This window comes from Fukomys damarensis, unplaced genomic scaffold (assembly GCF_012274545.1).
Source record: "Fukomys damarensis isolate Sample0158 unplaced genomic scaffold, DMR_v1.0_HiC HiC_scaffold_26, whole genome shotgun sequence".
In the NCBI taxonomy this organism is placed as follows: Eukaryota; Metazoa; Chordata; class Mammalia; order Rodentia; family Bathyergidae; genus Fukomys; species Fukomys damarensis.
In genome coordinates, this window is record NW_022900938.1 from 35,327,977 (window position 1) to 35,343,201 (window position 15,225).

The following is a 15,225-nucleotide window of genomic DNA, read 5'->3' on the forward strand; positions in this document are numbered from 1 at the left end:
GTGACTCACAGTTATTTTGATGGTGCCACTATTCTTCCACACTCAAAGCATAAAGTTTATCATTTTCTTCTCCTGGCCCCAAACCAGTTCCTAAATCCACAGGAATTTCTTGGCCAGCTTTCACACACCAAATTCTATATAGTAAGCTTCCAACTGGTCTTTTGTGCCTCTGGTTTTTCCTCCTTCCAGTTCAAAGTTCAGCTATTCCTCATGAATTTTGCTTAAAGGAATTTCAGTGTCTCTTCATGACCACTGAGCAAGTCAAAGCCCCTGGTACTTACAAATTTGACCCAATCAGCTGTCTAGCCTTGGCATATCTTATTGTCTCCCAAAACAGTTTTATATATTCTTGTGTGACATTTCTAATGTCTCTTCTACAGTCTAGTAACAATGCCCTATCTGCAGTCTGGCTGCCAGGGTGGGCCAGGTGGGCTCCAGGCCAATCTTGTCTGCTATTTCGGAAGTGAGCTGTCTATCTCTAACAAGGTTCCCCACATAACGCTTATTTGGCAGTTAGCCATGTATTATTTTATGGCATGTCTTTCCTTGTATGAAACTGTTGTTTCTAAGTCTTGTTGTTAGGTAGCTTTCACATGTCTTGGCTCTATCCGCAGTCTGAATGAACACTACATTCCTAAGGAACAGCTTCTCTATAAAACAGCAGAGTGTCTTGTATGCACTGTGAACAGCATCAAAATCTTGTTATCAAATGAAGATAAATTTAAAGACTAGATATTTGGTGGCTTGAATTTCCCTCAATTCAAACCTTATTTGCAAAGTCCCAAGGTACAGACATACTCTAGTATGAATAACATTACTGGCACATTCTTTTACATTGTAAGCTCCATAGGATTGCTTGGGGGAAGGGACAATCTGCCAAGAGGGTACAGAGTACACAGCATGCAATGTGGTGCTCAATAAACATTCACTAAATGGAAACTGAATACTAGTATATGATAATAGCTCCCTGACAAAATTTATCCTTCTTGTATGGTAAATTAAGGGTAAAAGAAATAAAGAGACTACAGTGAAAACTACCAGATAATATTAGACTGTACTGGGAGCTCCAATACTCTACATGGGGTACATACAGAAAATGAATACTTCAAACAACTTTTCTCACGTGTGAGAAACGCAGTGAAAAGAAAGACTGCACGTTAAAAGTGATTGGGCAGCATTTCCAGATTATGAAATAACATATTCCAAAGTCATCCCTCTGTTTCCTTATGATGGAAAAAATATTTTTCAGCTATGGAGTTGGTATTAAAATGTTGTCCGATGCTGGGTATGGTGGCACACACCTATAATCTCAGCACTTGGCAAACTGAGGCAGGAGGATTGCTGCAAATTTGAGGCCAGCCTGGGCTACATAGTGAGTTCAAGGCCAGCATGAACTACATACAAAAAAACATGTTGTACAGATATAGTGGACATACATAAACCTATCAATCATGTTAAAAATAAAGTGTATTAAGAGATAGTAAATTAAAGAGTAGGCTAAGTAATTGTTTTTAATGTGACAAAAAACATACCTGTTGATCTCCAAGGAAATGACTTCTCAGTTGAGCTAGAGAAAGAAGGGAAAAATGAAACATTTATTTTCTTTGTTATAAAATTTAACAAACTTGTTTTGGAAATCACATTTTAATTTTAATATTTAAGACTATTAAAACAAATAAAATTTAAAATTATTTTTATAAATAAAATTTTAAGTAGTATCTATCCTACCACATTGATTTGGAACAAAATCTTATACTTAGAAATTAAAGCAAATTATATGGTAACAAAATTTCCTTGAATAAAACAAAATAGTGTATGATATTCCTGGTATTTACATGATATAGTACATTATGTTTTGTAGTAACACAAAAACCACATATATAACATATACATTTAAAAAACCAAAAGTCACTATTAAGTTCATTTACTTTTCTTATTTTTAAGATAAGCCATTATATACTCCCATCGACACAAAAGTTATTTGGGTTAATTTTGAACTGACTGTTGCCTTATAAAATTTAAACTGTATCATGAAACTTTATAAAAAAATAAAGGTGCTCTAAACCAGGATAAATTTTAGCTAGCTATGTTTCCTTGGTTTGTAGTATATGTACAGTATTTTAATCTTTTTGTAAATGTAGAAACTGTGTGTGCTTCCCTGCTACTTCTCACCTTGCCCAAATCAATGAAGGAAATCATGGAATTAGGTGGACAGCGTGGTATAAAATAGGAGTAACACACTGGATTATCGAACATTTATTAAATGTTAAATTAAGCATTTTAAACATACTGCCTAAAATTCACATATATTTTCTCCTTTATATAATTCACAATAACCTCATGAATAGGTACACCATTATCTTACAGATTAAACATATGCTGGCAAGTAGGAAAGCTGGGATCAAACCCAGGATGGTCTGATTCCAAAGTAGGTGCTCCTAAACACTGTGCTATGCGGCAGAACAGATGTGATCCTATTTTTGTAACACACACACACACACACACACACACACACACACACACACACACACTCTATGCCTAGAAAGAAATCTAGAAAAATAAAAGCAAGTGCTATTAGTTATTTCTGTGAGGTAAGAACATGTGCTTTTTTTTTTCTTTTAAGTATTTATTTTAAATTTTAAATCTGAAAAACATCCACTAATATTTTTGGAGTGCTTATGTGATTTAAGCAAAAGATGTCCAATTCTGGGCTAAAAGAAACACTACAAACTAAAGGTCTCGAGACAGATAAATGGAATAATACTTTCAGTGCTACAATTCTAAGATTTTAACTTCTTAATTCCTTGGTATTCATAGCAAATCATTAAAGAGTTAAAGGGGCTACTGCTGGTTGACACCCTAGATTCAGTAAGGACTCCCTGAACTGTGATTTGCCCTTTCTTCTTCACAGGCACAGTGCTTCACACTCCAGGACGTTGAACTAGCTGTATGCAGTGGGACACGTTCCCAATGAACAGAGTCAATCTGCATGCAAATTTCCATAGCACTGGTGATTGTTCCTGTATCTGAAGCACCCATAACTGCTTTCCGAAGGTACTGACAGGGGAAAATGAGAACTTGATCAAACAGCATATCTGTCTTGCTCCTGAAGGCATGTCACCACTGTGTTGTAGCTCCAAACAGGTTTGCCTGTACTGAATTTTAATTTCTCTTAGATTTGCTTTCACTATTTTATTCTAATCTCCAAATTACTTTCTAAATACTAGGACTGATATTACCCAACTGTGTTCCCATCAAAATGATCACACTCTAGGTAAACATTAGAATGCACAGTAAATCTAACTCCTATCCAGAAATGTTATTAATGTAGTTTAAGTTTTGTGTGTTTTTTTGGAATATTGTGGAGGTTTATTATCTACTGAGCTTGAAACTTATACAACTTCAGTGAAATAACTTTATCCAACTACTTATCTTTGAAATTATAAATCATAGAATATAATGCTAGCTAACTATAGTGTAACAGGATTCTCAGTTGGGCAAGGGCTGTGGCTGTTTTACTCATCTCTCTATGTCAAGTGTCTAGCACACTGCCTGGTACATGGAAGGCACTTTTTATTGCTGTTACCGCATACATTGAAAAGCCCTTTGGGCACCAAACTGTGGTAAGGCAGTCCTGGGTGAGGGCTTCAGTTAAAAGTAATTTTCCCCATTCTGTTTGGGTAAAAGATATAAATCATTAGGAAAATGAGCTAATGATGAGGTTTAAAAACAAGGCAAAACTTCCATGGGATATTCTGAATACCATGTATGCCGGCCAATAGCTTCGATGCTAAATTCTACACTTCTATGTAGTAACTGCTCATTATATGTTATTCAGCAGGGTCTATTTCCCTTTTGAACTACTCACTTTAAACGACTCTCAAATTGTTCACTATGCTGAGATTCAAGGAGATTGTATAAAAAAAATACATGGAATTTTGAAATGCTGTTTTAAGTTAGTGAATGCAACCCACTTTTTTTTTTTAAGGATAATTAAAGGCAGCTTCATGTTAGAAAGTCAGGTTTGTTTCTTGTTTCTTTCTTTCTCTCTAACCATCTATTCCTACCAACACTCCCCCAGCTTACATGGGTGTCTACAACGTGCCTGCAAGCACCGTACCCACAGCGACTCTGCTCTGCTTCCCCTCACTGCTATTTTGAAGATGCCAAGCACCCCGTTCCAGGAGCTCCCCCTGGAACGTGAAACACACTTTAATAAGAACCAGGCCAGGGATTTAGCTCAGTGGTTCCATCACCTGCCTTGCAAGCATAAGGGCCTGAGTTGGATCCCCGGTACAAAAAAAACCCCCAAACAAACAACAAACAAACAAACAGAAGGAATATAAGAATTGAAGCATCCATGATGTTTTTTCTATGGGAAGATGTACTCATAATTGCTAACCCTAAACTATCTACAACCTTTTAGAAGGGAAGGAAGCATATTCATTCACAAGGTTAAGATTCTCTGGTCAGACAATGAAAAACAACTAAAAATAAGTTCATTAGCAAATTAACACATCAGTCCATTTTAATCTAAAAATTAGTTTTCTTTTATGCATTCATCAAAGTATGACAAAATATGTAGACCTTTATAAACTTCTACATACTTAGGAAAATCTTTTTTATTCAAAGATACACATGGGTACTTCTGGCTGTAAAATATATCTGAAATATACCTGTACAATATATCTCCTTGTTTTGGGATTCTGCCACAGTACAAACCAGAAAACTTGCCTGCTCATACTTGCCCTATAGCACACGACAGGCCAGTGAGAGGGCCCACAAGAAGCCAAGAAGGCAGTGGTATCCTAAGCATTTTCAGTGGATGCAGAGGTAATAGTGGGGATGATGTGTGGACACCAATATCCAGAATTTAGCTCTGGGGTCTTCCCAAAGATTCTTTAAGTTCATACCCAATACCTTTTGATAAGTTCCTTTTGCACTTACGCAAACCATAGAGGATTCTATTGTTTGCAACTAAAAATCTTAACTGGAGGGAGTTCTCATGAAACAAACACAAACAGGTCCTCTGAATAACCCCAAGCCTTACTCTTGAACTGCAGACCACAATTCCAACTACAAACTGCATAGTTAACACATTTCATGTTCAATACATTGAGCCATAGAAAATAAAAAGCAAACATCTTAGTGTGGCAAAGATTCAAACATTATAGGAGGGCACAGAAAGCCCTCAGTCACCTGGCTCCTACTTTGCCCTTTCCCACAGAAACCTACATTGCAGGAAGTTCTAAGACTTCGGGTGCCTCACACGGCAAGCTGCTTCACACATTCCGTTCTATTTTGGGGGTGGATCATGCAGAACATAGTCCAGAAATTGTTTCAAAATTGCTCAGATTCCAAAATGGTTTATGTGGATACCAAGCAATACCATATATATATCCCACAAAAACCAACCACTCTAATAAAGTTTTCCTTTACTTTGTCACTTCCTATAAAAAAGGAATATTCTCAGAAAATGTTTTACTTAATTAAATCAGTATCCAAGTGTCTCCTGATATTTCATCTGCCGTAAGTTAGTCTGCCCAGACTCCACTGGGCAGACATTAGGGGAAGGGACAGTGAAGAACTGCAGGGAGCCAGGTGGAAGCCCTACCATGACGTTTTCTCCGCATTCTCTCAGGTTTGTTGAAGCCAACTCTGTCACTAGTACATTCAGGCTACTGTTATTAATCTGTCACAATATACATTCAGTTGGGACAGGATCCAAGAATTATAGCACCCTTGACGAAAAGACAATCAGGTGTAGTATTTGTTATCTGTTCCTACTACCAGACTGTGGCTTTGGAATGGGAAAGACTGTGTCCTAATTTTACTCTATCTAACCAGGAACAGGCACTGAGTATGAAGGAAAAGTTGCTGATATTAATTCATTAGGCTGTTTTGTTTCAAATGATTTTAAGTAATTTTAAATCATTCTATAAAGGAATCAGATTCTTCCCTTTATTTTACTTTCTTGAGTGTTCTTGAATTTATACTGAGAATATCACTTTTCAAACACAAGGCCTATGAAAGTACAGTAGCTCTTAAAAACATTCACTATTTTGGTTAATCAAAGTTCTCCTTACTCTGATCTTCAACAAGAATTTCATAGGCTCATTTTATACTAATAATTCATGTATTCTGACTGAGATGCAATATAGCACTCCTCAATGCTACAAACTGTCTTTTGATATTTCAAGAACTTATAACACATACCAATAGGTTACTGTCAATTCAATGAGCTTTGTTTTTCCTATGTTTGAGAGACAGTAACCTTCTGCTATTTTTAGTTAAAGACTGATCGAGAAATAAAGGCTTTATATTAGAGTTTTATTCTAATTTTAGCACCAGAACCAGAATGGTTAGACAAAATTAAACAATGATATTATGATTGTTCTTCCCATACAGGTGTGGATGGCTCCTTATTCTTCCACTAAGTTATTTAGGAGAATCATAAAGGCCAATATACAGGACAATAAAATGAAGGTAAACTGCTTTGCCTGCTACAGGAAGAAGGGAGTTGAAAGGTAAGCAGTTATCCCTACCTATCACATTAACATCATCCACTAAGAGGTTCTGAAGACCCTAGTTTTAAAAAGAAAATAATCACTAGCCTAGGATAGGGCTTTTCTTTTTTAGGATAAAAATTTCAGGTCTGGTCCTTTATCTTATACAGTATTTACAAGTGGCATTCATTCACTCATTATTCATTACATGTAGTAGGCAAGGATTTCTTAGCAATAATATTATGAAAGTGACACTTCTTGGTGTTTATGTTTTTGGGAAGCTCTCTCAAATTTACTTAGTGGCTATCTCAACAAAAATTCTTCCTCCAAATTCTTGATTTTCACTGACTGGGGTTTCCTTTACCGTGGTATCAGATCCTGTGCAACTATCTGTTGAACAGGGGTTGATGTCTTTCTGAAAAAGGACTACGTAGTCATCCTGGCTTTTTGTAGAGATAGACATTGTTCCCTCTTCTAAAGACTACATCTGATATCTCAGCAGCCAGGAAAAGTGAAAACATGATGACATGACCATAACTGTAGCTGTTTTTGTGTTATGATTTTGTCCCATAAAATGGTACATGCCTATTATTTGAACTAAGTGAAGTATAGCAAACAAGACACGGCAAAGAATCTCTTTTCATAATTATTTATAAGATCTGGAAGTGACGTTGAGGACAGAAAAGAAAGGGTTGTGGAATTAAAAAACAATGACCTTAATATGGGTTCAGCAGCTCCTGACTCTCAATGACAGGACATGAGCCTTGAATGTCTTCCACCAGCAGATGTGAGTTTGTACCACTCCATCACCGTTCCAAATCCAATTATGTGTGAATAGTGTAAGCAAACAAGAAAGCAACTGAAAAGCAGAACTGATACTTCATGCATTGCCGGAAATGTCAAAGATCTAGAGTCTGATTCACATATTTCCCTTTCATGACACTATCCCTGAAAAGCTCGGCCATACTCTCAAATGTGCTTTTATAATTTTAGTCTTTAGAAAATCGAAAGCAACAGGGAAAAAAGCATAGTTACTATTGAGTTTGAGTAAAACATGGGACCATAAAATGGAGTGAACATTTTTGGTCTCATTCCTTGCCCTATTTTGTTATCACCTTTGTTTCCTCGCTTTTTCATCTCACCTTTCCTCATGTTACTCTATCACATTGTTAGATTTCTACAATAGCATTCCATTAAAGGCTAAGGTATAAATAAATAATATCATGATAGCCCCCAAAGGGAAAATTACTAATTTGATGCACAGGAAACATTTAAAGAACAGGAAATGCATTTTGAGTAACTTTCATGGGGACTAAGGTGAACACATTTCAGAGGCTGTTAAATATTCCTTGACAAAAGCATTTTGTGTTAGTGCTTTGAATCTATGAATAAAAGATTCAGAAGACCATATGGGAAGGGGAAGATGAAAGAGGATGAAGTACTAGGCAAAAATGAGACAAAGACTTCCCTAGGCATCCCTGTAAATTACAAAGGAAGCATGGCTTCTGTCAAGACCCACCCTACAACAGGTATCCTGATAGTCAAAGTGAAAATCGGAACAGAAGTGTTTTCTAACATCTCAGTGGACACTTAAAAGAGTAAAAACAACTGAAATGAAAAATATAAAGAGGCTGAACACAACACCTGACTCTCTTCTAAGTGTTCTGCCATAACCCAGAATCCTACTGAAGCAAAAGGTCCACTTGGAAATAGAGGTGACTGTGAATTACCTGTGTCCAGGGTCTACAAAGCACTGTGATCTCCCACATTTCTATTCTTCCAATCCCTCCAAAGGTGAAGAAAAAGAAAGAGAATAGAATTTTTTAAAAATTTATAGTAAAAAGAACACATAAATATAATCTTTTAGAAGTGAATTTTAAACAAAGTTGGCACTAGTAAAAAGTAGGTAAAGGTGCTGGGATTTACAGGTGTGCACCACCACTCCCGGCAAACCCTCAGGTTTGGAAGTATAAACAATTTTCCTTATGATACCTGTATTTCATTTTCTACATTAAGATTTAAAGCATTTTCAAAGTATCTATAAAGATGAACTTTAAGCCTAAATTTTTTATTGACATTTATATTTATTCACCCAATCATTTACTCAGTTTAGATAATCCAGAGCAAATAATTTATTAACTTATAATTCATTGATATACTAGCACATTTAGTGTGTCTCTGAAGAATGATGATCATTTTCTGTCCTCTGAATAAAGAATTAATTTTCATTTTTATGGAGAGTAAACTTTTTTGACTTGTAAGAAAATTTTTATTTCACTCATGAAAATAAAAAGGAAATATTATATTTGTTTTGCTTTTTTGAAAGAAAAACTATTTCTCACTATGCAGCATTTTCAGCTCTCAATTTAAGGGCAGGCACTATAAATAGCTGTTTTAGTGCTGGCGGAGGAATGAATTGACATGTGGGATAGAGTACGATCCAGGATCATCAATAACTATCCAGCACAAAGAACAAACCCATAAGAATAGTCAATATTTGACAAAGCGTATTTTGAACTTCTGTGTAATAAGACATCTGGAAGACTGGAAGTTGGCTTTCTAGAATACTTTTTAAGTTCCTCCTAAAAATGCCTATAGGCCCCTAATTTGTTTGCATTTCCTAAACCACTCTGTGGTTAAGAAGGATCTCTTAATTTATCCTCCTACCCTCACATAAACATGCAGGATTTTCAAACCATCAGACAAGGTAATAAGACAGAAAGAAGCCTACGGAAAAGAATGATGACAATGGCAGTGAAAAAGCTGAAGAAAGCCTCATAAAACATCTCTTAGAGCAGCAGTCTGAATATAGAGGGGAACAGATAAACACTGTTTGGTGGATGAACTGTACCCTCTGTGGCAAATAGGCAAGGTGAATGGATGGCCAAGACTGTCGGAAATTTCTAGCTTTGATGTCCAGCATTCTTTTAAGAAATATGAATCCAAAGAGGAGCAAGGGTTTACAACACACCCAAGGAGGTGACTGAGCAGCTTAATTTTTCTTTCCTCTTTTCTCCCTTCCCCACCCACTGCCGTAAGGAGCCCGTGTTAATGATGGGAACCACATTACCGAAGATGTGGAGCATACTGTAAATTCAGAATCTACACAATTTTTAAATTAAGGCCAGTAAGTGGTCATTATTTAAACTTTTGAAAAGAACATCTATCAGATTTTTTTAAGAGTTCCCATGATTTTAAGAAATATAACAATATTAATTTAAACTAAAGAAATAAATTGTGGTTAATTTTTAAAACTGTTTCAGTCAGAAAATTAACAGGTGAATCACCTCACATTTTAAAAACTTTTGTTATGAACCATTTAAAATGTACATAAAAATAGTATAATGAGCCTTCTTTGTATTTATTATTCAGCTTTAACAAAAAAGTGAACAAATGATGAAAATTAGTCCATCTTTATCTGTGGTTACAATTTTTCTCTGAATTACTGGATTACTTTGAAGTAAACTCTGAAATCTTATCACTTCAGTGACATTTTAGATACATTTCTAAATATACTTTAATAAAGAACATAACTGCAATACCTTGTACCAAAAACTTAACAACAAAATTCTTAATATTAATAAATAGTTAGTATTAAAATTCCTTTTCAATTATTTTTCCAGTACCAGGGATCAAACTCAGGACCTTGTGCTTGTGCAGCAGGTGCAGCACCACTGAGCTAAATCCCTGGCTCTATTTCAATTTTTAAAAGCAGTTGGTTGCTTTATATCAGGACAAGGTCCACCTATTTAATCGGTTTTGTCTCTATAATCTCTTTTAATGTGTACCTTGGTCTGTCCCCTTCTTATTTTTTTAGAGGCAGAGTCTTAATATGTAGTTTAGTTTAGTTTGGTTTGAACTCACTATGAAGCCCAGGCTGACCTCAAACTCACAGTAAGCCTCCCGCCTCAGCCTCTCACGTGCTGGGATTACAGGTGTGAGCCATCACAGGTTTTCCCCTTCTTTTTTATCCTGTTTGCCTGTAGATTCCCTGACAACTTCAACCTAACTTACTCATCAATATAATGCTATCTAGTATGTCTCTCTGTCTCCTGTGTAGCTCATAAACTGTAATTTATATCTAAAATGCTTCAGCAATTCTGGCAAAAACACATCATAGATGCTGCTATGGACTTCTAATGGTGTCCTGTTAGAAGACTATTAATTTCCCCTTTTGTGGAGGTGTTAATGGATTCAGGTGCTCTGAGCCCAGCATATACATTGTAAAACTTTCTGCCATGTTTTCAGGTGATTATTTTAGCAGTCACCAATGATCAATGGTTTACACTCATTATTTAATTTGTAGCTGCAAAATTCACAGGTGATTTTGACTTCTAGACTTCTTAATGTATTAGTTGACTAAATAATATAATTTCTGCCTGTGTACTTATGTTTAAAAAAAAATCACTGTTTTGCTATCTAAAAATGAGTTTTTAATGAAGTGTTTTGCTAATGCTGTTCAGAAAATAGATATACATCTATATTCTGTACTTTTTAAACACCAATTCTTATATTATGGTTTGCAATTTTCCTCAAATTTGCTGTGGCTCAGACATCAGTGTAACTAAAGTTGGGGCGGCAGATCAGCTATAACTGACTTAGACTAGAGTAAGATTTCACATGACAGGACTCCAAAGTAAGAGGCTGCTGTCCATCCTGCAGTAATAAAGGCTAGAAAAAATAAATACATACACAAATATCTTAATATTCTGCTGTGGATTATAAGCACCCCATGAATGCAAATCAAATGTTGTATTAAACCATTTGATAGTGATTAAAATGTGTAATGTTAAAATGTTTAACATAGAATTTGGTTTTTTTTGTTTGTTTGTTTTCTGTTGTTTTTTTAGCTGTGAAAATTTGTAGCCTAGAGGCTTTTGCTTCTTCAGTTTTAGAGTGTTTTTCTCCCTATTTAATTGTGGAGCAACACATCAGCAAAGTAGGAAAATCTATGCAAAAATAGATTAGATTGATTTGTTATTAAATAGATTGTGAACCCTCAGGGAGGATAGCTATAATAACAATCAGGATGCTACAAAGACTGGAAAACCTGTCAGGCTTTCTTTTTTTTTTCTTCTCCTTAGGTAGAAATGCATGTCATGTTCATTTTTATGGCAAGTTGATTAACAGCTAAAAATGCACTCATGGATGGCCTTCACTTTTAGGTAGATAAACACATTTTCAATTTTCTTTTTCATATGTCATTGGATTAAAGCTGAATTCTCTACTTCTGGGGAGGGTTAAGAAAGCATTTCATCACACACACAACACCATTCTTCATTCTTAACCTGCCAAATGATAATGAGTATATGGGTTTATATAAACATCTTTTGTTTCATCATTAAAGTGATTAAATGAAGGAATGGTAAATTTTTCCTTCTAAAATAATTAACTGCAGAAAGTACACTGGTGGCAATGTTCTTCAAGGTTGTCTTCTGAAGTTTTCAATTAATATTTACATGACTTGTACGGTGTTTGTGATTAACCAGGAATTAAAAATAGTAGCTACTGCATTGTTTACAGATAGAAGAAGACAAAATAATGGTGGTGGCAGTGAGGCTGGAGTTTGGTGGTTTTATGGCTGTGTTTGTAGGGCAAACATGGGTTTCACTTAGGCTGTGTGTACTTGCAGTGTTGGAATGGCAAGAAAGAGGTCCCTGTGGTTAATATTCTAAGGAAAAAATGATAGCAAACTACTATGATTAGGAGTAAATAGCATCCTAAGATTATAGTGAGGTGTGCAAAAATAATTAAAACCAAATCAAACCAAAATACAGCGCCAACACCAAACAAGAAAACTTACTGAAAAGTAAAAGGTAAGCAGTATAAACATATACTAATACTAGTGTGAATTATGTAACAGGTGCACAGAGGCTATTGTTCTCTTCCCTACTATATAATAATGAAGTTTTTTTTAAGCTAAGGATATGATAATCAAAGATATCACGGAAGCCTTCTTGGGAAAGAGCCAGGACAGTTATTAGAAGCTGATCTACACAAAATTCTTCATAAAATGGGCCTATGTGTTATGCTGCTACAAAGGCACTAGGTCACCTGGTTAGTGACAATTTCTCCTGGTCACTGGGAATTTCTAAGCACTTATATTAAGAATCTTTAGAAAAAGGCAACGGCGTTAATATTGAGTAAATTTAGGAGAGATCACAGATATTTGCAGAAAAGAATAAATGCAGAATCATGTAAGGAAATCTAGAAACAGAGAAAGCAGTGTTAGTATTACTAAGTTCCAGGACTGGATAATTTGGAATCCATGATATTATACCACAAGTGCTTTTACATACCTTCCATAGTTCTGAAAGATTCATATTCTAAAAATAGATCAATATGGTATACTTAAATGTATTATTTGATTCTTAAGTTACTATAGTTAAAAAAAAACTAAATATAAAAATCCAAATTACTCATTAGAAAAATGAGCAAACAATATGAATGGATGAAGGAACTGATTATAGCACGTGAAAACATACTGAACTCCATAATAGTCAAGAAAATGCCAAGTAAAATGAGATGAGATGGCAAAAAAATAAAAGGGCCTGCTCAGGATTAAATGTTTAAGGGTAGAAGAAAAGATAAGGGAAGAGAAAAGGGGAGGGGGAGAGTGGGAGTATGTACACAGGGAGGGTAGGGAGGAAAACCTTACATGTTTTCAGGCACTGGAGGAGAAATTTATTGATCTGCTTCAGAAATAAAGTCAGCAAGAAAAATAGGAAATGAAAATTCATTTGGACTCAAATATTCCCCTTCTAATAATATAATTCCAGAATCTAATATATGTGAACCAGGAGATACAGTCAAGGATGTTCATAATTAACATGGATGGAAATGGAAGATACTGTGATAATTACAAGTCAGGCAAAATATGACAAATGCCTCATGTTCTCACTCACATGTCGAAACTAAAAAGTTTATGTCAAAAAAGTAAAATGTGGTTAACAAAGCCTGGGAAGGATGCTGAGAAGGGTGCTGGAAAGGGGGAGACAGATGAGACTAGGGGCAGAGGCACAGCGATAGGAAGAATAACTTTTAACGTCCTCTAGCACTAATTGGATAACTATGGTTGCTTAAAAAAAAAAACCCTGCCAATTTCAAAATGGCTAGACAATTGAATATTCCTAACATCAATAGATGACAAATGTTTGAGGTGACAGACCAATTACTCTGATCTGATAATTACACATAATTTACATCTATTGACATGTGAGACTGTACCCTACAAATATGTATAATTACTATGCATCAGATAAAAACTAAACATATATTAAAAAGGAATGTTCATTGCTGTACTACTTAAAATATTGTAAAGCTTCAACAGGAAATGGGAAAACAGTTTAATAGTGGGAAATGTAGATATTACAAGAGTTTAAAAATGTTTAATCAATATCAATGTGGCTAGAACTTTAAGGAACACAGGCTATACCATGTGTATATTTAAAAAGCAAAACAAAATATTATAGATGTATATATGTATGTATTTAGCCTTCACATATACAAATTAAGTTGGATGACTACACATTGGTGGCTAGTTACAGAGGAAGGATAATGGGGCAAAGGAGACTTGAATTTTATGTTTAATATTCATTTCCTTTGCAAAAAAGACAATATGATAAATTCTCAATAATTTTCAATTCTGAAATAGGAGTACTTGAATTTTTGTTACATCATTCTCTGTTCTGAGATTATTAGTATTCCTTAAGAAAGACTAGTAAGTACAAATAATCCCAAAATAATAGTTACAAGAAAACAAGAGCATTATTGTTGGTCTGATATGATAAAAGGAATTAGTAATTTCTATAAAGCAGTAAAGGCAAATTTTTCCAAAAAGCATCCTGAAATATCTACACAGCTTACTTTAGTACTTAATGTACTTCAACAATATATGTATATATTCACACACACAGTTTTTTTAAAAAAATTAATGATTGAGAGTTTAGGATAATAATTATTTTGATTCAATAATTCATTACTGTTAAAATAATTTAAGAACACTAATTATAGAATAGGAACTATGACAAATTACAGGAAATGAAATGTTACTCAAATAAATTTTTTTGTTGTTTTTTTTTTGTATTGGGGATTGAACGCCGGCACTTGTGCTTGTGAGGCAGGCAGCACTGAGCCAAATCCCTGACCCTAAAATGGTTCTTTAAAAGCTACTTAAATAATGGCACTGTACATACATTTTAGATGCATAGATCTCTAAATGTGAAAAAGTAGTTTTCTCTTTATTAATCAGAAAAGTTTATACAGCTGGGCTGCCTTCATATGTAACCAAATGGACTAAACAGTCTTACAATAACCTGAAACCGTGGCACTAACTATAAACTTGACCCGTTTTGTGTTTTTCCCAATCATGTCATCTAGTCTAAAACTTCGCTGGTTCACTTTGGAATATTTGTTGACTGTGATTAAAATATTTTGTTGTATAGTATTCTAAACTCATAAAAAGTATTTGGTTCAAAATCCAAATTCTACATGGTTACATTCTAAAATAAGTTAGTCTGCAGAAATCCCTTAGGCTCACAAGTCCTATAGAAGTTTTAGTTGTACAAACTTAAACCCAATGTGTAGAAATACTGCCACTTGGATGCCCATGTCCCAGATGAAATTGGTCTGTGACTGGAATGGAATGAGAAGTAGTAATTAAAAATGCCTTCTGGGGTCCAGGGATTTAGTTTTGCCACCTGCCTCACAAGCGCAAGGA

At 35.0% G+C, this 15,225-nt stretch overlaps 1 protein-coding gene across 9 annotated transcripts in view; it reads right to left on the reverse strand.

The window, feature by feature from the left end:
* Positions 1-15,225, reverse strand: part of Pkp4 (plakophilin 4) — a 223,946-nt gene that overhangs the window by 75,194 nt on the left and 133,527 nt on the right. For all 9 annotated transcript variants that reach the window (XM_033756275.1, XM_033756274.1, XM_019204972.2 and 6 more), the window contains one exon: positions 1,533-1,567. In XM_033756275.1, the coding sequence (XP_033612166.1) occupies positions 1,533-1,567 (35 nt within the window). The remainder of the gene's footprint in view (positions 1-1,532; positions 1,568-15,225) is intronic.